General features: G+C 43.9%; 2 protein-coding genes across 3 annotated transcripts in view; one reads left to right on the forward strand and one right to left on the reverse strand.

Annotated features, from left to right (window-relative positions):
- Positions 1 to 27,494, reverse strand: part of OTOP1 (otopetrin 1) — a 116,935-nt gene that overhangs the window by 2,006 nt on the left and 87,435 nt on the right. The window contains exon 1 of one of the 2 annotated variants that reach the window (XR_012787882.1): positions 2,017 to 2,129. The exons of the other annotated variant lie outside the window; for it this stretch is intronic. The gene's annotated coding sequence lies outside the window, so the exon portion shown is untranslated. Of the gene's footprint in view, positions 1 to 2,016; positions 2,130 to 27,494 lie in introns of those variants that run through there. 2 annotated transcript variants of the gene reach the window in all.
- LOC142465416 (uncharacterized) lies at positions 822 to 3,344 on the forward strand. The gene has a single exon (XM_075569377.1). It carries the CDS (start codon positions 911 to 913, stop codon positions 1,910 to 1,912), a length of 1,002 nt encoding a protein of 333 aa, XP_075425492.1. The 5' UTR covers positions 822 to 910; the 3' UTR covers positions 1,913 to 3,344.

Below are 27,494 nucleotides of genomic sequence, written 5' to 3' on the forward strand. Positions count from 1 at the left end.
TACTATAAGCGCACGTGACGGCGGCAATACATTTGTTTTGCCTCAACGTCACGTCCCCGGCACTATAAGCACAGCCTTATTGAGCAAGTCTCTGCTATCTAAAAAAAGGTAGAAACATGAATAAATCTACAACAACACCTTCTGGAGGAACAGATTGTGTCCATCACCACTTTTACTTGAACTCACAGTACAGACATACCCCGATTTAAGGACACTCACTTTAAGTACACTCGTGAGTAAGGACATATTTCCCAATAAGCAAACGGCAGCTCACGCATGCGCCTGTCAGCACGTCCTGAACAGCAATACTGGCTCCCTACCTGTACCGAAGCTGTGCGCAAGCGGGGAGACTATAGAGTCTGTTAAAAATGTGTTATATACATCAGTTATGCACGTGTGATGATTGCAGTACAGTACATGGATCGATAAGTGGAAAATAGTTCATGCTTCACTTTAAGTACATTTTTCGCTTTACATACATGCTCCGGTCCCATTGCGTACGTTAATGCGGGGTATGCCTGTATATGCCTAATATCTTTCTTAACTTCGCTACCGATGCGTCAGAGGTAGATTTTTTTCATAACCTTACAGTATGTTAATCCAGCCATAGCACTCTCATAAGACCCTATCTCTTCATCTTTATTGGCCTTCTGACCCGGTGAGATTAAGCATTTAAGTACTGTACTCCCCCATTGAAAATACATTCTCTCTCATTTACCACAGAAAGCGAAACATAAAAATGTTTCCTTTAAAAAGGGGCATTTCCGGGGAGGCGCATGCGCGACGGAGAAGAGAATGGAGCCGTGATTTATGAGCTCCGCTCCCTCCGGCACTTAGATAACAATTTAAAGACGCAGTAACAACCAAACAGGGGAGAAAAATATATCGGTAGCTCAATAAACATTTCAGGATGGCAACAGGCAAAACGACACGAGCAAGGAGTCAGCCGGTTTCAAAATATTTTAAAAGTAAAGCGGTGACTCAAGCAGAGAGGCCGGAGCTTCCCGCGCGAACCTCCAACATGGACCCTGACAGCGATCCCTCCCTGGAAGATGACAGGGATGAGGAAATGGTCCGTCGCAAAGACCTAAAAGAATTCTGTGCCCAAATGCAAAAATTCTTCAAAAATGAACTTTGGGCTCTAAGGAAGGAGGTGGATATACTAGGCGACACAACTGACACCCTGGAAAAAAAAGCGGACGCAACAACAACCGCGGTAACGCAAAATCAGGACCAAATCTCCCTGATGAATGAAAAAATCAGATTCCTGGAATATAAGGTGGAGGACGCCGAGAACCGTGACAGGCGTTGCAATATAAGACTGAGAGGAGTCCCTGAAACTATCCTTGACCCAGAGGATTTCACTAACAGCTGGTTAGAACATATATTCCCTGACAAGCCTGAGTCCGAGATCCGGCTAGATAGATGCCACAGGGCTCTCCGCAGCAAGCCCCAAAAAGGTGATCCCCCCAGAGATATAGTGGCTCGCTTCCACCATTACCGCACGAAGGAGGAGGTCTGCAGGCTTGCCAGAGAGGATCACTCCTTGGTGTATGATGGAGTCAAGCTACAAATATTCCAGGACCTGGCACCGGTTACCCTAGTCAAACGGAAAGCCCTCGCTCCTATCACGAAGATTCTGATGGAGAATAACACCAAATACAGATGGTTGTTTCCATGTGCCCTCATGTCTATCAAAAATGGTGTAGCACACACACTCCGCAGGCTAGAGGAGGGGGAAGGATTCCTAGCTAAACTCGGACTTTCAGGGCTGCTCCAAGGCTCACCTGTCCCCTCGCCAGCTGGCTCAAAAAACCTCACCCCTGTCTGGAGCCAAGCGGGGTCCTCCCGCACCCCCAACAAACCTAAAAGCAGTACAGCCTCGGAGGCAAAGAACCCCAATAAAACCTAATTCGCATAACCCTACTTAATCTCCTGACCTCCCTTATATCCAACCTGGGAAAAAATGACATAGCTGGGGGCTCCGAGGACGTTCGGCACCTCTCAGAGACTTACCCGGTAAGCACCAGATGACTGGGAGGCAAAGGAGCAGATTTCATCCGGAGCAGACCCGTACCCGTCTTGGAAGCAGCAGCCATCTTGCGGAGGTCCTCCCTGGTCTCGCGCGGGAGGAGTAATGGCTTTCGCGCGCTTACAACGTGACGTCACCATCAAGCGCCCTCTCATCGCGAGATTTCGGCCGCCCCTCAATGACGTCAGGATGAGCTCCGAAGAGGAAGACGGACACCTGACAGCCACCACAGCGGAGCAAAGATGGAGGAGAGATGGGACAGCAACATCTCTTCCTCCAAACACTCAAGACTCCCAAAGCATAGTCACAAACATTCTCCCCCTCCCTCCCAATAAAGAAATAGACATAAAAATAAATAAAACAAGTAGGAACCCCCCCCCCCCCCCACAGTAGTCAACCACGAATTAGCAAAGGGATTTAAATATATCTAGATAAATGTCACCAATTGCAAGGGTTTAGCCCCTGCATAATTAACATAAGCCCCTTAGCTTAAAATAATGCTATTGGGGATAGGTAGTTATGTAGATATCATTCTATTTACAGGCTACTCATGTTTAGGTTTTACTGTTTCAGGTTACAGGATTGATACTTTATATATATATGATAAGGGTTGATTGAAATATGCTATAGAATGTTAAGTTTGGGTTATAGGATGGGCTGCTAGGGATATAAGATATGTTATATATTATATATGATATAGAGTACCAGGTATCTGATATCCTAGGTCTTACTGTAACATCTCCGAAGTACTATAGACACTCCGAAGAGATACCAGGTAGGGGAGTCAGGTTAGATGGATTAAAATGGACAAGCGTCTGAGGTATATCATATACGTTAGACTCAGGCCGTACACACTGGTTTTACTAATTAAATCTATTTAGTACATATAGGATATATATGTAGGATTTAAGACGTATATAATTTATTTTACATGAAAGTTACATAGTGGTTAAGAAAGTTTATTTGGTTAGGTTTGTTTTGTTAGATACGATAATTATAGATGGTGATCACACACTATACCTCTCAGAAGCAACTACACCCTAAGGAGAGGGGCTACTTCAAAGTACGGCGGGGTTATGAGATTGGGTATTAAGAGTATAGATGTTATATTCATTTTAGGTTTTTCCACCTATACATGCTTTGTTATCTCAGTCGACTAACGTCATTATAGTTGCTTCTGTTCTTGTTATAACTCACCGGCAATGGTCATTGAGTATCAATATGTTAATTTTAAGGTTTTCTAATTTAGATGTAGTTTGCTTGTTACATATTGTTTTGTATAAGTGCCGGAGGAGCTTTCCTCCTGCGTACATGTGTTCCCTTTTTCGGTCCCCAGTTCTGGGGGGCCTTCTCCAAGACCCAGGGTGGTCATCCTCCCTAACAGGAGTTGAGCCCATCCATGAAATGGAGCCTGACAATCCACCCTCTGGGCGCAGGAGCTACCCCCGGGGGCTCCCGGGATATGCTCCTGTTTCCTATTTTTCCCTTTGCCCATTTTTTCTTTTTGTTTGCTTTTTCTTCCCCGCCCATGTATACCCCGTTGTTGCTTCCCCTGTTTTGTCTACCCTGCCCCACCCTCTCACCCCCCCTTCCCTCCCTAGAGTGCACGGCAACCGGCTAGAATATCAAACGGACATAGCAAGTATGGACATATCCGGAAAGATCTTCTGGAATTACGAAGTACGCAGATCACCGCAAACGTTATCTCTTACACCATAGAGCATGGCGTTAACACTAATCTCACATAATGAAGGGCTTTAATAGACCGATCAAGAGAAAGCTTGCTTTTACAGATTACAAGAGAAGACACGCAGAGGTGTTATTCTTACAGGAAACCCATTTTAGTAATAATAATTCACCTAAATTTTTAGACAAGGGCTTTTCCCAATTCTATACAGCATCAGCATCAGTCAAAAAAAGAGGCGTTGCCATCTTATTTAGTAATACAACCCCATTTGTTGCCCAGACAATCAAAAAGGACACAGAAGGCCGTTTTATTATATTAACAGGAACAATACACGAGCAGCCCATTACGTTGGCCTCTCTCTACGCCCCCTCTACGCCCCCTGTACACAAGAGGCAACTTTCTTCGAAAGATTCTTCCGCTTATTAAACTCCGTAGCTAAAGGATATACTATTATAGCAGGAGACTTCAACATTACAATGCAGTCTTCATTATACAGATCAGGGGGAGGCGACTCGGATAATAAAAAAACTCAAGACACACTGTGCGGTGCCTTGAAGGATAATCAACTAGTTGATATCTGGAGGGAGCTCCACCCCACGACTCGCAATTACACTTTTTACTCTCACCCACATACCTCATACAGCAGGATTGATTACCTCTTCGTTTCGTGCCACATGGTTCCTAAGGGCAAGCATACGCTGATCCATGATATTTCATGGTCTGACCACGCACCAATTGAGCTCAGGTGCAACAATATACAAGCCAGTCGACCAGGCGCAAACTGGAAACTCAATGAATCTATTCTCAAAATACCCGAAATTTGCGATACAATTGGCCAAGAAATAGCTCAATTCTTCGAGATAAACACAGGCTCTGTGGAGTCTATGGGAGGCTCACAAAGCAACCTTAAGGGGCATATTAATCAATACTACGGCCAAAAGGAAAAGAATAAGAGACTCTAAAATTCGGACGCTCCAATCCAAATTACATTCCCTGTTATCAAATCACAAGATCAGCCCGGACCCGATCACGGCACAGGAACTGAAAGACACAAAAATTGAATTAAATATGCTATGGACTTCCCAAGCAGATAATTCATTATGTTGGTCTAAGAGGAAGTTTTATGAAAAAGCAAACAGGCCGGATACGATGCTAGCATGAGCGCTAAAGGATAGGCAATCTAAGTTTAATATCCAAGCTATACGCTTAAAATCGGGTACAATCACAGCCAACCCTAAAAACATAGTAGACAAATTCGGTTCATTCTATAGTTCCCTATACGATGGCAAGAAAGTGGCACATAATAATAACACGAGCAGCGCACTGAGAGATTTCTTAGCCAGCTCAAAACTAGTGAGATTGACAGAGTTAGACAGAGAAGCTATGGGCGCTGACTTCACATTAGAAGAAGTGTCGCAAGTTATCAAGGAGCTTAAACCTTCAAAGGCACCGGGCCCTGATGACTTTTCGGGGCTTTATTATAAGAAGTTCTCCGAGTTTTTCGCCCCGCGGTTGCTCCAAATGTTTAACGCTATATTAGCAGGAGCCCCTATTCCTGAAGATATGCTGCGGGCGTCTATATCATTTATATATAAACCTGGCAAGGATCCGCTAAATTGTAAAAGCTATAGGCCAATTTCTCTAATTAGTACCGATATAAAAATATATGCTAAATTACTGACCAATAGATTGAGTCTAATCCTACCCAGACTAATACATCCAGATCAAGTCGATTTTGTTAAGGGGAGGCAGGCAGCGGAAAACACCCGACGATTTATTGATCTGCTAGAATTGGCTAACAAAAATAACACAAAAAGTATGTTATTAAGTCTGGATGCAGAAAAAGCTTTTGATCGGATAGACTGGCCATACTTAAAGGAGACGCTCGCGGCATTTGGCTTCGGAAATCGGGTGAGTGGAGCGATTATGTCGCTGTACTCAGGCCCGACCGCCAGGGTCATATATCAGGGCTTCCCCTCGGTCCCATTTCATATTCAAAGTGGCACAAGACAGGGATGCCCTCTATCTCCCCTCCTGTTTGCCCTATGTATTGAACCTCTGGCGGCACGAATTCGAGAGAGTTCAGATATCTCAGGGTTAAACGCTTATTCCCAATCACATAGAGCAGCCCTGTACGCTGATGATATCTTATTAGTTATTTCAAAACCCCTCATATCATTACCTAATCTATTTGACCTTCTAGATAAATTCTCTAAGATCTCTGGTTTCAAGATTAACCAGTCCAAGTCTGAAGCTCTGAATATCAACCTCCCTAGACATACAGAGAAACTACTAAAACTGAATTTCAATTTTAACTGGCAAAAGAATGCAATAACATATCTGGGGATCCATATCACCAAAGATGAAAAAAGCATCTATAAGGCAAATTATCCCAAACTGATTTGTACTCTAAAACAAGACCTAATCATATGATCTTCCAAGAAGATTTCTTGGATTGGAAGGATTCATAGCGTTAAGATGAATCTACTTCCTCGTACCTATACCTCTTCCAGACATTACCTGTGCCACTCAAACTGAAGGATATACTCTCACTTCAGTCTGGAATATCTAACTTTATCTGGGGAGGCAAAAAACCGAGAGTGAATAAATTGAATATGAAGAGACCTACCTTAGCCGGAGGCTTAGCGGTACCCTGCTTATTGTCATATTTTAGAGCGGCTCAATTAAGTCAGATCATACAATGGCATTCTGATCCCAAATTAAAAAGATGGGTGGAGCTTGAAAATGCGGCCTGCTCCCCGTTAGAGCTTTATAACTTGATTTGGCTACCTAAAACTTCAAGGAAAAACACTATATTACCTCTTACCTCAATGACTAATTCCATCTCTGTTTGGGAAGGTACAAGATTAAAAAACTCACTTACCTCAGCAAGTTCTCTGATGTCACCCATTTGGAATAACCCTAGCTTTGCGCCGGACCTTATTGGCCACAATTACTCAATTTGGAAACAAAAAGTTACAATAGACTCAAAGATCTGGAGGGCTATAATCTAAAAATTAAATCATTTGACCATCTCAGACTTGAAAACAATATTCCCCATGCTGAATTCTATAAATACCTCCAGCTCAGAGCATTTTATAATAAATTCGCCCCATACCCCCCATTGACGAAATTTGAAAAGCTCTGTCGGGCAGAAACCGACACTAAGGGACTCATATCTACGATTTATGGAGAGGTAGTCGAATCTGCAGTCTCAAGGCAACAAATGCCATCATTCCACCATCATTCCGTCTCCAATGGGAAAAAGACCTAGGGGAAACCCTGGAAGACGAAGAGTGGAACACTATATTCTTGGGTGCCGCAAAACGTTCGATATGCACCACACTAAAGGAGAACGCATATAAGGTTCTCATGAGATGGCACCTTACCCCACTCAAATTATCTAAGTTTATGCCAGGGTCCTCCCCATTATGCCCTAAACAATGTGGAGGAACAGCTGACCTGTTACATATGCTGTGGTCTTGCCCGCTGATAACCCCGATATGGGAGAAAATCAAAAATTGGACCCAGAGAATATTTGATCTCACTATTCCCCCAGACCCTTGGTTGTTTCTCCTAAACAGACCCCTAAAGGGCCTATCAAAGTCACACAATAAACTAATCGCACATTTCGCATTAGCTACGCGGTGCGAGATCGCAGCAGTATGGAAACGCCCCGATATTCCAATTATCCCAAAGATTCGGAATTGAATTTGGTTTATATGCCAGATGGAAAAGTTAACGAGCTTAGTTAACGACACTGGTGACAATTATCTAAAAGTCTGGACGCCTTGGCTAGCTCAGACAGACATCCCCGGGGTAGAGCGTGACACAATTTGGCTATAATAGTGACAAATGCGTTCTCCTTCAGTTAAAGGAAAGACAAGTCTACACTTGGAACACCTCACTCCTTTGAAGCAATCGCATATTCTCACATGACCCTGTTGGATATAACACAGCTCTAGAACCATCTCAGCAGTCTCCGGAAGCCGTTGCATTCGCACTCTCACCCTCTGAACCCCCTTCCCTCTCTCCGTTCCCATATTCCCCCCCCCCCTTTTTTTTTTTTTTTTTTTTCCCCCCATTCATAACAATTTTTATTTTTACCTTAGAACTTCAAAATATAATTGACAATCTCAAGGAAAAAACGAATGGCGCACAGCCAGGGAGCCAGGTGTGGAGTAAAACTGCTTCTTTATTCGTGCATGCAGAGAGACAAGTATACCCCCTTGGGGGACAAAGACAATCTCAACACACGCGGTTAAGTAGGGCTCGAAAAACCGCGTGTGCTTATTATGCTTCTGTTTTAGTACAGTTCATGTTACCCCATACAATGTACTTTTGATTTGTTTTTTATGTATACAATGCATTTACCCTTTAATAAAATACAAGTCATAAAAAAAAAGGGGGCATTTCCTCTTCTACCATTGTTGATGCTTTATTTTTGTTTGTTTTTAATAAATGCAGCATTTCATTGCCTTTACGGCAATACAATTATCTAAGCGGTTGAATGATAAAGTTTCCTATACCTAAAGAGGAAGGGGTGAAGCTTTCTAAACAGTTGTTGTAGCAACTCAAAGAATCATAATTACATTGAAAATCATTAAAAGGGCATAAAGAGTGATCTTTTTTATAAATGCAGTAGTACCTAATATTACACAAGAAACACATTAAGGATTTTGAATGAATCGCGCTTTAAGTATGATGATTCTTTTTTTTAAGGAGCAAACTGCTGTACAGTATTAAGTTATTTATGAAATGTTGTTTCTTTGTAAAATGAGAGATTGCAGGCAAAGGATGGACTTAAGGATTGTTTTTTTTCTGTTCAGTAAAACCTTGAAGGCTGTAAATCAGAATAACTGTATAACCTTCATGTAGCTCTTGTAACAATTAAAAACACAACATCCCTTTGCATCTGCACCAAATGTAAGTAACCCCCTTTCCCTATGCCTATTGGAAACTGCGGGCGATTACATGTGCTGCTGTTATTGTGAGGCTCACAGGAGGCCAAAGCCTCCGCTTCTGGGGAGCCTGGGGTACTATATTTAGCGGTGCAGCGCCTCCACGTATGAGGATCCCAGCGTAAGCAGGATGACTCCTCATAGGACACAATAATTACTATACAACCTGATATAATATAACTGCTTTACTGTAGTACAGTATAACAAACGATAACAATACATTACATCAATACAATGCATTAACATCATTGGTGGTCCCCCAAAGTACCGAGGGTACTGTGGCACCAATACCCCTGGTTTCCTGTCCCAGAAAGTCCCACCCAAATGTGCGGTAGCGCTACCCCTGTGTGAACCGTTGGTGCACGTGTATACCTTCCTGGGCACTCCTGTACCCAGGTGCAGCAAGGAACAGTCAGGTCCCATGCAGCAGGGCCTCCGACACCAATCCCCTCACTCCTTAGGGTCCTGATCCTCCTCACGAAATGAGCACCAGCAAGAGGGTCTCACCTGAATGTCTCAGGGTCCTGTGGCCTGGTCCTAGGCCGCAGAGCACCGCATGGCCGTCCGGTCACCGATGCCTCAGCACTACCACAATACTAAAGGAGAAGAGTCCCTATCTGAGGCCTTCCCTGCAACACTCCGCTGGGGTGGATCAGGGCCTAGCTGGGGTCTAAGGGGCAGGGCCTAGGCCTAGTCCAGGAGACACTGTCTCCTGGACCCTACCTTCTCCCTTGGCTCCTCTGTCAGGACTGACCAAGCTGGCACCTTGTACCAGAGGATATCCTGTCCTTTCAGGCTGCTTCTATACCATTGGCTGGGATAGCCCACCTGATTTCCCTTCCCCGCGTGGATTCTGGGACATGTAGTCCCGCAGTTCTCTAAGTGGAAGATGGCCGTCACGCTATTCCCACAAAGCATGCTGGTGATTGTAGTCCTGCAAAGCCCTTCCAGGCAATTTAAAATGGCCGCTGCGCCGATTGCCACTGCGCATGCGCCAAGCTCCGGGATGACTGCCGTGCTTTTCCCTTTGTTCACAGGGACAGCACAACTGGCCAGTTCCCCACACCGGAGCAGGGTAGAGGACTCGGGTACATGTAAAAAAGTTACTTGGTTCAAGTTTCCAACTTTGAACATGTCAAAGTAGTTTCAGACACAGAGAACAATCAAAGCACAGAAAAAAAAGGAAATATCCCCAGGGGACTAAAAATGATACATAGATTCGTACTGTACGTGAACTAAAGCACTCCTCCATTAAACATATCTTAATATACTGTGCAAAGAATAAAATATACATTTAAAAAAAAAAGGATAAATAGGAGTACATAATGTTATCTTTAATAATATAAGAATATTTGCTTTTTGACCAGTTTTAGCCTTTTTAGGCTGCTGATATTTGGAAATTAATGTTTTCCAATTTCTTGCATACTTGTGGCTGCACGTTTATGTCCATGTTGTAAAATGCTTATGTAGCCATGCCATCTGTGGCTACTAGTCTGCACCCCTCTTGACAGTAAACCCTGGTACTATCAGCTTGCCAGTAGTTGATATGGGGTTTTCCCCCTCCGAGGTGCTGCACTTAAGTGACAGCTGGAGGTGGTGACATCAGGCCTGGGTATGACCAAATCATGAGTCAGACCTAGTGCCCTCCTCCTGGCTGTACTTAAGGGCAGGTATTGCCCAAATTCGAGAGTGCTTTTCCCCACTTGAGGAAGGCAGGTCACACATTAGAGAGGCTGATTATTGGGCCTACTTCAGTCCATTCCCTTCGGGGAGAGTGAGTGTGGACCATACCTCTGTCTCTGCTAGGGATGCAGGGAAGAGCTAGGGAGGCAGGGAAGAGCTAGGACGGCTGTGGGTGCCCTTGGCCTGTAGTGACGGTTCAGGGACCATCCTTCAGTGGTAGCTGTGAGACTGTCTCGGGCAGAAGCCTGCCGTTGTTACTGTACTGTAAAAAAAAAGTTCCTGTTTGCATGACTTTACTGGGGGGAGAGGTAATAGTTCTACCGTGGGAGATCACCTTCAGTTCCTAGAGCCTACAGCAGATGCAGGCGCTGCACTGCTAAAGAGATATGTGGGGTATGAACACCAGAAGCCTAGTCCTCTCTCCCCACTACCACCGACGGACGACTCAGTCCTCCTGTTACCAGCAGGTATCATACACCACATGACCAGTAACAGCCAAATCTCCCACCGGGTGGGGGAAACACTGTTACACTTATAATAAACATAAGGTTATCCTAAATATGAAAGGATCAATTACAAAAGATAGGAAAATGGGCAGACTAGATGGTTCTTATTTTCTGTCAAATTCCATGTTTCAATGGTCACATTGCATTTTGGAACACTGCTGCTAACGCAGCATAGCAAAATTGCTTGGCACCACAAATATATTCGTGTGTGTGTGTGTGTGTGTGTGTGTGTGTGTGTGTGTGTGTGTGTGTGTGTGTGTGTGTGTGTGTGTGTGTGTGTGTGTGTGTGTGTGTGTGTGTGTGTGTGTGTGTGTGTGTGTATTCTGCCTGATCCATGCCGGGTTTTGCGGCAGTTCAGGTTTTCAAGGTTGCCTGCCCTTTCTCCTCAGTTCGGCCATTTTTGTTACTGCCAGCCTGCTATATAAAGGCTGCAGTTCCCAGTGGGAGTCACTTTTCAAAGTGTTGCAGCTCCCGTCGGTCTTTGCTGTCACGCCTTTCCTTTGTTGCTGACCCTGGAACCCGACCTCACTGCTTTTGGCCTGCCCTGATCTTTTGCCTGTCCCCTGGATTCTGCACCACTTCCACCTGCCCTGACCCCTGCCTGCTTACCGACTACATATACTCTAACAGGACTCTTTCCCTGGGCTCTGGTCAGTTATTCTGCATCCCTACCTCAGCTATGTGGGTCCGCTTCCTGATTGGATGAGCACGGTCACATTTTGCTATGCCAAACATGGACCCCGCTGAGGTAGCACCAGCCATATCTCTCCAAGGGAAACTGCTCGGAGATCGAGAGAAACCTCGCTCTGCAAAACCAAAAGGTGGCACTCATTTCAAGCCGTCTTCAGGCATCTTTACCCAGCTGGATACACTCCAGGCGGGTTCTACTCAAGCACTGCCCTTACTGGCAGCCTCTCCGGCGCCAGTCCCGTCACCCCCTACGCCCAGGGAACCACGGATCCAGACTCCTCTGCCTTATGGAGGGGATCCTATTGCTAGTAGAGGGATTCTGAATAAATGCTTGATTCAGTTCGAACTCCAGCCCTCCATGTTCGGCACTCACAGATCCAGGGTAGCCTTTGCCATTTCCCTACTGATAGATGAGGCCTTGACCTGGGCTGTGGGAGAGAGAATCCCCACTGATCAATGACTCTGTTACTTTCTCCAGGCATTTAAAAGAGTATTTGATGCCCCCGGATATGTGTCCTCCACTTCTGCTTCACTCCTTCGAATCCGACCTGTGGGCCAGTTTCCCATTTAGTTCCAAAACCTTGCTGCGGAGACGTGCTGGAACAATAAAACTCTGTGCCAGCATTTTGGCAGTGGCTTTATGAGCATTTAAAGGAAACTGACTTTCCGGGATTGCCCGCTGTATCAGAATGGACCTCCGGATACGAGAATGGCAGACAGAGCGAGACCGCTCCCCAAAACCCCCAATAATTCAGCTAGCTCCCCATTTCAACTCTCGTCACTGCACCTCGCTGTAGCGGTGAAAGGATTAACCAAGACAATAATAAAGGTATTATGCCCGGCTGGTTAACCCTAAACTTTGTTGGGACTGAAGGGGTTAAATTGTATTGTCATCATAATACCATGTTTTCCCCTACACTATCTTTATTGTGCCTGTTTTGCAGCCCAAAAGCTAGCTGAAGTTATATGAATGTATGTGAACTGTGCAAAATGTATGTATCCCCCTGCATACAAGGGGGAGCTTCTAGCGCTGTGCCAAGCCTTGATTGAATAAGCGTGCCTGCGAGCAAGTGACTGCCTTGAAGATGGGTATCACTTTCTAAGCCACACACATCTAAACTGCAAAGTCAATTGAATGCGGTCTACCTTCCCACTACAATGTATCCAGCCATCTCGTTATCCACTTAAGGTGAATTGTTGGCGCGTGTCTGCGGTTACCAATCAAAGCCAGCACGGATACATTGTATGCCGGCTTGTAACTCAGACCGATTATAGGTCAAACCGCAAACCACATCACAGAGCCCATTCAATTAAGTGGATAACTTGCGCTAGGAAAGAGCTAGCACTCTGATTTTTGGAGTGCCGCTAGTTAAAAATGTAACATGAACATACATATTGGTTTTATATTTGTTGCACATACAGAACCTACATATAAAAATAAACTGTATTCCAATGGTGTTTTAAATGTAAATGCAGGAAACCTTTCCTGTCAGCCCGGCAATGAATCCATTAACATGCCCATATGTTATGGATGAATAAGCCGAGGGATTTTTCATCTCCGTACTTCAAAGGGCACTCTGCTAAGTTGGTGCCCCAGTGTATAGAGAAGTTCGGAGTTGAGAAGCCTCCGAGACCCTAGGTGTTAAGGTGGCCGGATTATTCCCAAGTATCAGATACCGATGCGAAGTATGGGCGCTTCACACTTGGTAGCCAAACCCTGGACTTGCTGTTGCCAGGTAAGAGGTTGAACTCGGTATGCAAAGCAGCTCAGGTGTGAGGTTAGCGCATGCACTTAGCAGACAGCGAAGCAACTTCTGCACGTTCTCTGAACTCCTGGCAAGTCTGGGATAGGTGGGAAAAGTTGTTCCCACGGGAGGATTGGCTAGGTATGTTAGAGATAGGACCCTTAACCTTATAAAGATGCCTGCAGCCCAGTCCCCGTTAGTTCCATCTTGTTCCATCTAAGCCTAGTCTAAGAAATGTCCAAGTTACAGCGTCAGCGGTTCCAGAGTGTGAGGGGTTAACAACATCGTAACCAAGGATCATGCCCCTCATCCAGAATTCGTTAGAGCTAAGGATTCCCAAAAAAATCCTGTAAGGACTTTACGAAATTGTTCCTTTCGGCGGAAATATAGGGGTGGCAAGTTGCGCCCCTAGCCAAGGACTGTCGCACGGCTCAAATCACGCACCCACTTGCATGCGTGCAGGGGTGCCCAGAGACTTTGTAAGTCATTCGTTCCGTGGACATTTTCTTTCGTTTCCCCATCCCAGTAAGTGTTTATTGAGTACAATTGTGAAGATGTGTGTGTTTGTCTTAAAAGGAAATAAATTACAGTTTATTTTAACCGCCTTGTACTGCTCAATCCAGAATCCCGGTATTAATGTGTTGATGAGACCTGGTCTACCGTGACACTTGCCCAGATGAGGAACCGATGCAATGAAGAGATACCAAATTACCTGAGCAGGAGAAAACGAGGAGACGAACCAGGGGGCGTTATCTGTAATGTGGGCTCAAAGGTCAACTTGTTCGAGACTGTCTTAAATCAGGAAAACCCCATTGCCCAGTAAAGATAGAGTAATATTCTCTCGACAGTTCATCTATTCTTCCTTCGCCAGAACCTTCACGGCTCCTCCTGCCGGTTTCACTCTCCTGGGGACTAGCCTCCATCTTCACTCAGGCTTTTGTGGATTCTGGAGCTGCAGGAAATTTCATTTACCGCGCATTTGCAGAACTCCACTCCATTACTCTCCCCACTAAGGAGATTCCACTAGCGGTTGTGGCTATTGACGGAAGACCCCTGATACCATCACCCACAAAACTCATCTGTTGCTGGTTTCAGTTGGGGTACTTCACAAAGAAACACTTTCTTTTTATGTCATTTGCTCTCCCTCAACACCAGTGGTACAAGGCCTTCCCTGGTTATGGCACCACAACACCAAGATTGATTTGACCAGCAGTCGACAGTCTGGGGACAACATTGCCATGAATCTTGTCTTCCGGTGTCTCGCACTATCTCCGAGGTTCGGCTATCCACAGAGATTTTCTCGTCATGCCTTCCAGTTTCCTACCAGGACTTTGCCGATGTATTCGACAAAAAGCAGGCAGAGGAGTTACCACCACACCAACCTTATGATTGTGCCGTAGATGCTCCCAGGGGCCATCCCTCCTCATTGTCGCACTTACCCCCTTTCAGAACCAGAAGCCAGGGCAATGCAGAAATACATTTCGAAGAAGCTCCAGCGAGGGTTTATTCGCAAATCAAGTTCCCCCACTGGTGTGGGTTTCTTCTTCATTCCCAAAAATGACGCTTCTCTCAGGCCATGTATTGATTACAGAGGCCTAAATAAAATCACTGTTTAAAAAAAAAGTGTCCTCTACCCCTCAAACTTGAACTTTTCGACCGCTTACGCAAGGCTACGATCTTTACCAAACTGGACCTTTGAGGAGCTTACAATTTAATTAGGATAAGAGAAGGTGATAAGTGGAAGACGGCCTTTAATATCCATGACGGCCACTACGAATACTTGGTCATGCCATTCGGGTTATGCAACGCAACGGACGTATTTCAACATTTCATCAGTGAGATTTTCCGGGATCTACTGGACCAATTCCTCGTGGTTATATCTGGATGATATCCTTATTATTTCCAGTTCTTTGTCCAAACATCGGGCACAGGTTAGACAGGTTCTCCAAAGACTTCGGGATCACTACATTTTTGCCAAGCTCGAGAAGTGTCAGTATGAACAGAAGAATTTTTCCTTCCTTGGATACATTATCTCCTCCCTTGGATTTGAGATGGATCGTGCAAAAGTATTGGCAGTGCTGGATTGGCCCATACCGACAGGCCTCAAACCAACTCAACGATTTCTTGGGTTTGCCAACTACTACCGACGTTTCATCAGGAACTTCTCCAAGGTAGTTGCGCCCATTACGGCTCTTACTAAGAAAGGGGCGAATCCCAAGATATGGCCCACTGAGGCTCTTCTGGCTTTTGAGAAACTCAAGTCCGCCTTTTCTTCCGCACCTGTACTGATCCATCAGATTCTACTAGACCCTTCGTGCTTGAAGTGGATGCATCTGATCTGGCAGCTAGAGCCGTTCTCTCTCCAAGGAAGGATTTTCATGAGAAACTTCATCCCTGTGCCTTCTTTTCTAAAAAATTCTCTGCCTCAGAGAGGAATTATGATGTTGGAAATCGGGAACTACTGGCTATGAAAATGGCTTTAGAAGAATGGATACATTTACTTGAGGGGACAACTTCTCCCATAACAATCCTGATGGATCACAAAAACCTTGAATATATCGAAGGAGCAAAGAGACTTGAGACGCGGCAGGCGAGGTGGGCTCTCTTCTTCACTCGGTTCATCTTTGTGATCTCGAATCATTCACGATCTAAGAACGTCAAAGCAGATGCACTATCCAGGCAATTCTGTCCAGGCGACGCCAAGGAAATAGAGCAGGGGCCCATCATTCCATCTTCTCAGATCATCTCTGCAGTTTCATCTGCACTTCTGCAACAGATTTCACAGGCTCAGGCAGAGGGTCCCAGGTCAACGTCCACTCTTGTCCAAATTATTTGTACCCCCCCTAATTTTTACGTGAGGTGTTGTAATGGGATCATAACTCCAAGATGGCTGGTCACCCGGGAATCAGGAAGACGTGATTTCCTTGAACAGATCTTTTGGTGGCCAGAGATCCACAAAAATGTGAAGGAGGGTTTTTATAGCCTGTGTTGTATGTGCCCAGACTAAGGTGCCAAGGACGACACCCTTTGGGATGCTCCAGCCCTTGCCAGTCCGCACCCACCTTTGGACCCACCTATCCATGGATTTTATTGTGGATCTGCCTCCCTTCAGGGGTATGACTACTATACAGGTAGTAGTTGATCGATTTACACGACAAGCCCGTTTTGTTCCTCTCAGGAAGCTACCCACAGCCTCTGAACTATCCGAGATCTTTATTAAGGAGATATTCCGCCTCCATGGAGTCCCGACGGATATAGTCTCAGACCGCGGATCCCAATTCATCTCCAGATTTTGGAAGGCCTTCTGCCAAAGAATGGGTATCTCCCTGCATTTTTCTTCATCCTATCGTCCCCAGTCCAATGGACACACAGAAAGGGTGAACCAGTCCTTAGAGCAATTCTTCAGTTGTTTTGTTTCTGAGCTACAGGACGACTTGGTTGACCTGCTGCCGTGGCCCGAGTTTTCCTGCAATTCCATGAAACAACACTGGAATTTATGTTCTTCTGTGCCTAAGGGTACCACCCTGCTGCCCTACCTCTTTCCAGTCCTCTCTCTGGAGTTCCTGCAGTGGACGACAAAATCCAAGAACTCCAACTACTCTGGAGGAGCATAAAGGCCAATCTCGTCAAAGCCACCCAGCAGCAAAAGATCCAGGTGGATAAACGTCGATGACCACCCCCCCCCCCCCTGTTTCAAGTGGGAGATCAGGTTTGACTGGCTACAAGGAATATCCAGCTGAAACTGCCCTCCTTCAAACTCAGTCTCAAATTAATTTCCAGGTTGCCTGCCCTTTCTCCTCAGTTCAGCCATTTTAGTTACTTGCAGCCTGCTAGATAAGGCTAAAGTTCCCAGTTGGAGTCGCCAAGCAAAGTTCTAAGTTTTGCAGCTCCTGTCACGCCTTTCCCTGTTGCCTGTTTAGTTTCCTTTATTGCTGATCCCGGACCATGACCCCCAACCTCACTGCTTTCTGCCTGACCTAACCTTTTGCCTGTTCTCTGGATTCTGCACCACTGCCGCCAGCCCTGACATAACGACAACGGACACTATAACATTACACTGTCCCTGGGCTCTGGTCGGTTATTCTGCATCCCTACCTCAGCCCTGCAGGTCCGCTTCCTGATTAGAGACGAGCATATGTGTGTGTACTCAAATGCAAAATAAAGTTGGTTGGCACTGTGATGGTGAAGGGGTACCCAGGCCATTAATAAATAAAAGGTATTGGGCCTGGCTGGGTGCCCCTGTGCCATATTGGGGAATTGGGAGTGTCAGCTCTTCAACCCAATCATGGCATGTAACTGCATTTGCAATAAAGATGTATGTGTATTTTTACTGTTCCAGGAGTGCCAACCAGCGGAGATGTGCAGGGCATGAGTTTCAGGGGTGATTTTACGGTAAAATGTTGTCAGGGTGTTTGGTGTTGGCATGAGTTGTGTTTGGGTAGAAGGGGGTGTGCTTGGGTAGAAGGGGGCCAGTGTTGCGGGTTACCCTGAAACATCTACTCAGGAATCCCCCCAGATTCCTGAGGACATGAGGAACATAGACCACCAGATAAAATCCTCCCTAGAAAGCACTTTGCAGCTCACTGCCAAATCTCCCTGCTTCAGCAGAGACCAGGGCAGTAAAACCGGACAGGGAACTGGGTTATATTAGAGGTACTGGTATATGCCCAAACCCCAGAACCCAGTGGGGGGGGGGTCCGTAAATTTCTCACCGGGTACTGCACCGACACACTTTATTCGAGCAAATACCCAGTATGTACCTGGCAGATACCTGGAATGCGCCGCTCCTCACCTCTGACAAGCCCCGTTGCATTTGCCTTCCCAGCCTGGGTTCATGCCTGGCTGACGGGCGGCTGATCTGTTAAATGATAATGATTAGGATTTAATAGGCTGCAATGCTTCGCGTGTCTACCAGATGGCATAAATTCATGAATTGTAATGCAGTATATATATATACTGTGCAGTATTGCAGCCAGCGGGAATAAAATGCTTCAATCCCTGCCTGGAAAATAACGCAATGCACTCGGGCAGAAAACAGTCACAAACCTCAATACACCCGGGTATACCCGAATTCGTGGGACTAGCCGAGCTCGAATAAAGTGTGTCGCCAGTGTATAAGGTGAAGAGAGTTTTAGGGGTTTTAAGTTAAAGTGTAGAGTTTCAGCTCTGCGACCCAGTGATGACTGAAATTGTATGAAAAACTGTCTGTGTGTCTCCCACCAGGGATAAAGGTGGCGAGAATCATATCATGTTTTAAATGTATGGGTTATTACAACGGTGGTTCCCTGTAAACCTCGCAAAGGAAAAAGGGTTTTAAAGACCAGCAGCCCGCAGCCCAGCGAATAGCTTTTAGCTAACTTCTGCTAGGAATGTCCTAGCAAGCGGAATTTTGCTGCTAGTCCTTGTCAGGTAAAACCAATAAAAAGGTTAAGGCGCAATTTTTATAAAGCCTTATAAAAATTGATGAATAAAAGTTTCCCAAGATTTATATGTTTAAAGTAATGTCAGAGGAAGTCATTCAGTGTTGATGAAAATCCCTTTGCATTGTAGCCAGAGTGTTTACTCCGCCCCTAAGCTTCAAAAGCGAGCCAGGACATGGAGGTGTTGAACCTTTGTTAGCAAAGAGGGGTGAAGGAAGAGAACTTCAATAAGCCATCTGGCAAATTGTCCCTCTGCCCAGAACGGCATCAGGTAAGAGGGGCAGGGTCCCATATGCCAAGTGACAAGTGGGGGAAGATGGCGTTTGTCACACATGCCCAGTATGCTATGCTATGCTCAAGATCCCTCTGCCAGGCTACACAGGACTGGCAAAACTCCCAGATAGGTGGGATAATTTATTTCCACACAGAGATTGGCTGGCCAGGTTAGGTATAGGGAGTTTTAACCCTATAATAATCAGTGCAGCCCATCAGGTAACATTCCAGCTAAGTTCTATCCTGTTAAAAGACTTAACATCGTAACTAGTAAGTGTATTTTTTTATAGTAATTATAAATCAAGCTGTGTATGTTCATTGTGTAAATAAATTACAATTTATTTTATCTCTTGCTTTGCTCAATCAAAGGATCTGGGTAATTAAGGTGTTAGAAGCATTGGTCTCCCTTGACAGGCGCTCACAACTTCTCAAATAGCCAATAGATTCTGTTGGTGTAACTGTATAAGAACAATAAGGGTCAAAGATATATAATTGCATATAAAAATATACACATTTAACCAGTGAAAAACAATACTTGTGTTGAAATTGGGCCAAGGTGACTATATTGCAAGGTGTAAAAATATATAAACAGAAGTTTTTAGAAGTTTTTTAGTGCATGTCAGAAGTGCACTCTGGAAATTCATAATTGGAGAAATTGGAAAAACAGAAAAAAAAGCATATACTGGAGTCAGTTTGAAAATTCAAATAAATGTAGTGGAATCTAAGGTGGCATATCTAAAAGATGGACCACAACCAAGAGATAGACTAAAAAGAAATTATAAGAAGCGCACGTTCCAATGTGAAAAATAACAAGGTAACTTTTAATCCATAAAAAAGAAACAACATAGATAAAAAGTGTAGTAATTCGCAATGATTGTATCAAAGCAACAGGTAATTGAGGGACACTACCTCAATATTCCTCGGTTAGCCAGATAGTCTCACATAAGATGATTATTTATGGTGGAGCCACAGTATAAGGTGCGGATTCTTAGAGAAATAGGGCTACTCAGTAGCAGACTTTCCCAGGAGGTACAGTAGATTAGCCTTAGCTTTTATTAGTCCATACATAGAACCACAAAGAAATCGGAACCACCTGCACAAAAGTCTCAATGCTCAAAATATCTGTGTACTCACTCCATACATACATACAATGCAGTGTCTTTCCGTTCGTTTGTGATGGTCTCACTGGGTCTCAAACACATATGAGTGGAGCTTTGTCAGAGGACTCCTTCAGTAACACATATTGAGCCTAAAATATTGAAAATCCTGACTGCTGAAGTCCTCTCGTCTATAAGTGGTTCAACATCCAGAGAGCAAAGCCAGACAGCTGATTCAAAGTCCCAAACCTCAGTAGGTCTTGTGCAGTTACTGCATACTTTCACTGTGGCATCTCCCTGTGAATACATGATAACTTCGCCTAGTTTATTTTTAAAAAGTCACATGTCGCGAAGCATTTTGTCACCAATTGCGGTGACTTCATCAGGGGTGTGTGACTTAGGACTCTAAGACAATGTCTAATATAGGCTTCACATCATTAGGCAACATAAATCATTAAAACAATTAATGGATTCAATATAAACACACACACACACACACACACACATATATATATATATACACACACAGACATACAGTGTTGCCCCTATAGAGCCTATATGAGAATATGTTAGAAGCCACTACAAAAGATCTGAGGCAATTGTAAAAAAAAAAATTCAAATGAGCAAAAAGAGGCCATTTAATACATAATTGGCTCTATAGTGAATAACCATAAAATGTGTTAAAAGGGTTGCTTGCTAATTGAGAGGTAAATTTGATATTTGATTATCATGAATTATTATATTGGGAAATGCAGCCATGCACCCCTTGGTAGTAAAATACCATCTAGCACCTCCCCAAAAATGCATATCTCAAATCACCCTTATATGTCATAAATACAATACAACCCCTTTGGGGATTACTAGGGCCTTAAGGAGTAAACTGCTTGGGCCCACAGAGCGTAACACCCCTTCCCTCTCACATGGTTCTGGGGTGAGACAGAAGAGGTTAAGCCCCACCCCCTTTCTGCCTGGGGACAGTGACACAAGACAGGGCTTTAAATAGAAAGGAGGAAGCTTCTGGTTTTCAGGTTCCAAGGAGGAGTGACAGTTAGATGAGCCTCAGAGTTAAGTAATGTAAATAGCTTCCCGTAAGGGGGTAGATAAAGTACATAAATATATCCTTCTTTGTTGTTTTGTAGTAAGGGAAGTGAACCACTGAAGTAAGGTCTCTGGCCATGATTGAATTGAAGATTACAGGCTTCCATAGGGGAGGTCTGTGTCCTTTAGGGGTTACCCCAACCATACCCCTGGGACTCAGATGGAACAACAATGATAAAAAGTCCACTATACAGTACCTGGATAAGCATCCTGAGGGGATGAGGTGTAGTTAATGGCTAAAGATACCCCCTGTTACCTCAGCACCAGCGTGCTACAGGTGAGGTTCGCAGGAAAGAGGATCACACAGATACAGTAAGTAAGGGTAGCCCAAGCTGACACCCAGAAGGTATATAGAGATGCATAGATCCAATGAGAGAGTGAGTCACTAAAGTTAAAGGAATACATGTATGTATCTGGGGAAGACATGGGACTGTAATAAAGTTGCTTATTTTCATAAGTATAAAGTTCCTTTTCATCTACATACACGCCCAGCCTGTGCGGACCAGCACCCCTGACAAGATCATGCATCCTGAGTAGCCAATATCCCAGACACCTATGTAAACTCATAAAGAGCCTGGCAGGGAAGGTTAAACAAGTAAACCATTTTATTGTAAAATACACAAGATAGCCATAACAAAGAATTCTAGAGCAAAGACATTTTCCATTAAATAATGGTGCTGGTATCAATATTTTCCTTTAACCCATTAGGGAATAAACGGTTTAAATAAAAACATCCAGTACATTTTTTGTTTGCAAAGTACTTTAAACCTGTCCCCACCTAGGACTGATGTGGGTATATACTCTACACCCATCCATTTTAAACCATCTGGATTTTTGTTTTGACAGGTTACAAAAATGTTTCGGAACACTATTCCATTTTCAATTTGTCTCCTGTGTTCAAGAAACCTTGTTCACAGCGGGTGTGTAGTACACACTATATATTGGTGACCACACCTGCCGCTTAGCATGTAAACCACAAATATGGTCAAACAATTTATAAAGCCTTTAACTTTGAATGATTATTTAAAATTGATGTAAAATCTTTTTTTGTGTCCACAAAAACTACAATTAATGTATCTACCTACTGCACTTAAAATTCCCAGTCAGTTTTTACACTAAACAAAGAAGGGGGCTCCTGTATGGTCCTAAATTTACTAGGAGCCAGGCTATTCTTGAAATATTCATTTTTCTATATACAATACCAGATGAATCTCCAATATGTTTGCCTAATACTGGATCAGTTTTCAATAGGGCCCATTATTTACTCTGGAACCTTTGGATCTTTTTGCCGACCGATTAAATCTTGTTGCAAAAATGGCTCGATCATTCTGATATATAGTTTTATTGTTCAATTTCTTCTCCCTATTAATTTTAGATTTAAACAGAGTGTCTCTATCTAATAAAAAGCTTTTTGATAGGACTCAACTATAAGGGTAGGCTCATAGCCCTTGAGGATAAATGTATTCTTAAGGAGTAATGGCTGTGTGTGAAAATTAATGTCAGAGGAACAATTGCACCTAAGACGATTAAACTGGCCCTAGGGAACGTTGTTTAGCAAATTTGTGTGATGGTTGCTATTTCCGTGTAAATAGCTATTGGTGGCAACTGTTTTGATGTGAACATTCGCAGGGATATCTAAATTCTCATTAGTTGATATCAAATTCAAAATCACATTGTTTAGAATAAACTACATGTTTAAAATTCAATCCCAAGGGGTTGGAGTTAAAGTGAGAAATTAGATCTGAAATGTTCCCAACTTGACTATCCAAGATGATAAGGATATCCTCTATGAAACATCCTGAGTAGACTAGGCCCGCCCTCAGGTAGGTACCAGTTCAGATTGCGCTACACTCCGAGTAACCATAAACAGGCTGGCATAACTGGGCGTGAACCTGGTCGCCATGGCTGTTCCATAGATTTACAACTAAAATGTATTTTCAAAATGAAAATAATGTGTTAACATAAATTCTATACTGCTAAGGATAAAGTCCTTCTGTTTAGTTGGCATAATGGTTTGCAGACCTAAGAAATATCAGATAGCCATGATAGTCTTTGTATGCTCAAAAGAGGTATCCCACCTGGCCCACACCCAACATCTCCATACATCCTGGATTACTCAAAAGCCTTGCACGATCTACTGAATGTTGGTGGAGAACTCTGAAAACCAGCACACCAACCACCGCTCACTCTAATGGCAAACATCACAAATTTACAACTTGCAAACAACTACTCAAATTTGTACTCATACTATTACTCTCTTTGGCAGGTGATATTGAACTTAACCCAGGCCCTCCCTTTTAAAGTCTGCACCATACCCTTGAGAATAACCCCTTCAAATTCCAAAAAGGTCTATCTGTCGCGCATATAAATATCCGGAGCCTGCTGCCCAAAATGGATGAACTAAGAGCATGGTGCCTTATACATAAACCAAAAACCATCATTCTCACAGAAACATGGCTAACCCCTAAAACCCCCGATGCAAATATTGCCATTTAGGGATACTCCATTTCTGGGAAAAATAGGTTAAAGAGAGGAGAATGGGTGTTATTTTATATTGCAGACACCATACAATTTACACTGTTAAATTGCCTCCCATGCCCACTCTCTTTTGAAATCCTAGTTGGCAAAATCTGCCTCCCCTTTTCTAAGCCTGTCTTTGTTGCTGGCATCTACCACCCCCCTAAAGCCCCTCTACAGTCCCGGACTAATATCACCCAGTTTGTTGGCTCCATTTCCTCTCTGAATGAGAAGAGTGAGCTGCTAGTTCTTGGGGATTTCAACTACAATTGGCTTGACCCTAAAAACCACAAAATCCAGATACAACTCAAGTCACTTAACATAACGCAACTCATTTCCCAAACCACACGGACAAACCTGAAATCTCATAACCATTCCTTGCTAGATTGGATTCTCTCCTCAAATCCCAGCAGAATCCAATCCTCTGGCATTCTTCCTGACATTTTCAGTGACCATGCAATAGTGTACTGTGAAAAGAAAATTAAACCACCCCAATCAAACCCTAAAGTTCTCCTCACTAGAACATTTAGTAACTTTAACCCACAACAGTTTCTGGCTGACCTTACCAACTGCCTTTGGTACAGAATCGACTTAATTCCAAACCCTCATTCTGCGCTCGACTATTTCCAATCCGAGTTCTTAAAACTCTGTGATACCCATGCTCCACTACGCAGAATAAGAGTACAGGGGGCCCACCTTCCATGGGTTAGAACTGACCTTATAGCAGTCTACCAGTTCAGGGATGCCTTGTGGAAAATTTACAAAGTAACTGGCACTACCAAGGATCTCAATCACTACAAATGCCTGCGGAATATGTTCATAAGGCAAACAAGACATGCAAAAGGACAATCTTACTCTGACAATCTTCACCAGAATACATCAAGCCCAGCTAACTTCTGGAAGGTTATCAACAATCTATTCCAGCCTTCTAGCCATCAACAACCGAATTATATAACTAAGGAAGATATTACTCTGACAAATCGCACTGACATTCAAATGCATTCAATGATTACTTTGTGGGGTGTGCTACTAACTTGTTAGCGAAACGCAACCCAAACCACAAATGTGTACCTCATTCTGAGAGTACCCCTATAGCTCCACCCTCTCCCAAAACTGTTCACAATTTTCAATTTGTCCCAGTATCCTAAGAGGAGATTACACAAGCACTCCTCAAACTAAAACTAAGCAGCCAATGTGGACCTGACTTACTGCAATCTAAGTTCCTAAGACTCGGTGCCCCAGCAATTGCCAAACCAGTTGCTTCCATAGTCAACTCTATTCTGTCTGCAGACCATATCCCTAAGATCTGGAAAACTGCCAGAGTTGTCCCAATCTTCAAAAGTGGGGACAAAAACACTGTCTCAAACGATAGGCCAATCTCTCTTCTCCCAATACTATCGGAAGTCATGTAAAAATGTGTACACTCCCAATTAAGCGACTACTATACAAAGACAAATTTCCCCAGCCAATTCCAATCTGGCTTTCGCCCCAAACACTCCACGGTAAGTACCCTGCTAAAAGTTTGCAATGAAATCCTGTGTGAAATGGAACTGGGACAACTCACTGGTGCAAAATTCCTAGACTTTGCAAAAGCCTTTGATACTGTTGATCATGCTATCTTACTTAAACTCCAGTGCTCTGGAATAGGGAAGCATGCTTTAAACTGGTTTCTTTCTTACCTATCAGGTAGATCCCAACATGTGTCTATCTCAGGCTCTAACTCCAACCCTTGGATATCACTTGTGGGGTCCGCAAGGCTCTGTTCTGGGGCCCCTACTCTTCTCAGTGTTCATCAATGACCTTCCTATAGCTTGTAAGGGAGCTTCAATACACATGTATGCAGATGATACAATCTAATATGCACAAAGCCATAGCCTCACCGACCTTGAACACATACTTCAATCTGACTTTTTAAGACTTGAAAATTGGATTTCCCAAAACAAACTGTTTTTAAACACTGACAAGATTGTAACAATTGTATTTGGGACCAAGGCTACATTTTTAAAGCTCCAATGACTGAGCTCCAGATCAGAACCAAAGCTAACACCATCCTAACTCCTGTTACTAGTTTTAAATACTTGGGCATATGGTTTGACTCCCATTTAACATTCGGGATGCACATTGATACCCTGACATCTAAAACCTATGCCAAACTAGGTGTACTTTATAAGAACAATTCATCCCTAAGTCTGCTGGTCAGAAATTGTAACACACAGCAGATGCTAATGCCAGTTATCGACTATGGGGACATAGTATATGGCTCGGCACCCCAAACCCAACTTAGAAAACTTGATACCCTCTACAATTCAATATGCCGTTTTGTTCTCCAATGCAACTACAACACACATCACTGCTAAATGCTCAAAGAACTAGATTGGTCATCACTTGAGTCTAGGCGCAAAGTTCATCTTTCCTGTCGTGCCTTCAAATACTTCCTGGGCAAGCTACCCACCTATCTGAACAAGCTCCTCACCCCTACCACAAGCAGCACTTATCTGAGATCTGACTCCAAAAGACTGTTCATGGTCCCAAGGTTCAGCAAAGTATCCGGCCGCTGCTCCTCTTACCGTGCACCCCAAAACTGGAACAATCTATCGGAGACTCTCACAGCCGCCACCAGTCTAAGTTCTTAAAAAACGAAAGCTGTCTCACATTTTAATCTGGTCTGTAACTGTTACATACACCTATAATATATATTATCTCTAACTGAGCATGCAATGTTTTGTATATAATGTATACCTGTTCACTTATGTAACTATAGAATTGAAACCATGTATTATTTGTCATCTTAACTCTATGCCCAGGACATACTTGAAAACGAAAGGTAACTCTCAATGTATTACTTCCTGGTAAAAAATATTATAAATAAATAAATACATAGATCAAATGAACCTCACAAGTTGCCCATGCGTAGGAGAAGACCGTCCCTAATATGGGATCTAGAATGGGTCACAATAGATTTTAAATAATAATCCACATATTGAAAAAGGCTGAACGTCATTGACCCCCCTCTCACCCCTGAGATTATGGGTCGGCTGGGCGGGTTAATTAAACACTTGTGTACCTTTGGTAGGTGGTTAAAAACCAGAACCCTAGGAAGCTCTAGAAACAAAAATGTGTATTCAACCTAGGTTATGATATTCTTCTGGACCGGATTTCATAGGATCCAGTCCAGAAGGATCTGAAACTCACTGGTAGTACCCTTTTTAATTTTATTATAAGATAATAAATCTCCAAAAAGACTCTGTTTCGCCTATATAGGCCACTCTACCTTGAAGTATAATTCCCCCTCCCTTGTCAGCCTGTCTAATAATGAGGCCATCTAATTTTGAGATGTGCAAGTGCACCTTTCATCAGTGTTGTATTTATATATAGCTGCTGGAAGTCATTGAGTACCATGGTATAGAACAGCGGTGCACATACTGGGGGCGCAGTGTTTACAGGAGGCCCCGCGCGCTTCCCGAAGGCACTTAAATGAAGTGCCGGGGAAGAGGCGAAGGCCTCTGTAAACCTTACTTACCGTGGTTCAGCCTGCATTGCTATGGCAACGTGACCTCATGACCCCCAGATGATGGGAACCAAGGTAAGGAGGAGGAAGGGAAGGGGGCGCGCGGAGAGGAGGACAGACGGCAGGGGGCGCAGGGGGAAAAGATAGCGCTCCCCTGGTATAGAATGTCTCAATGTAATTGCCTTTAGATTGGTAGGGGGTAAAACATGACGGGTCGAAAAGGGGAATGAATAACTGAACAATCTAAAAGATCTTGATTGAGACAAGGAATTTGGAG

The sequence above is a fragment of the Ascaphus truei genome, chromosome 1 (assembly GCF_040206685.1).
Source record: "Ascaphus truei isolate aAscTru1 chromosome 1, aAscTru1.hap1, whole genome shotgun sequence".
NCBI lineage: Eukaryota > Metazoa > Chordata > Amphibia > Anura > Ascaphidae > Ascaphus > Ascaphus truei.

Coding starts and splice junctions, on each gene's coding strand:
- LOC142465416 (XM_075569377.1), top strand. CDS start 911: ATGGCAACAGGCAAAACGACACGAGCAAGGAGTCAGCCGGTTTCAAAA.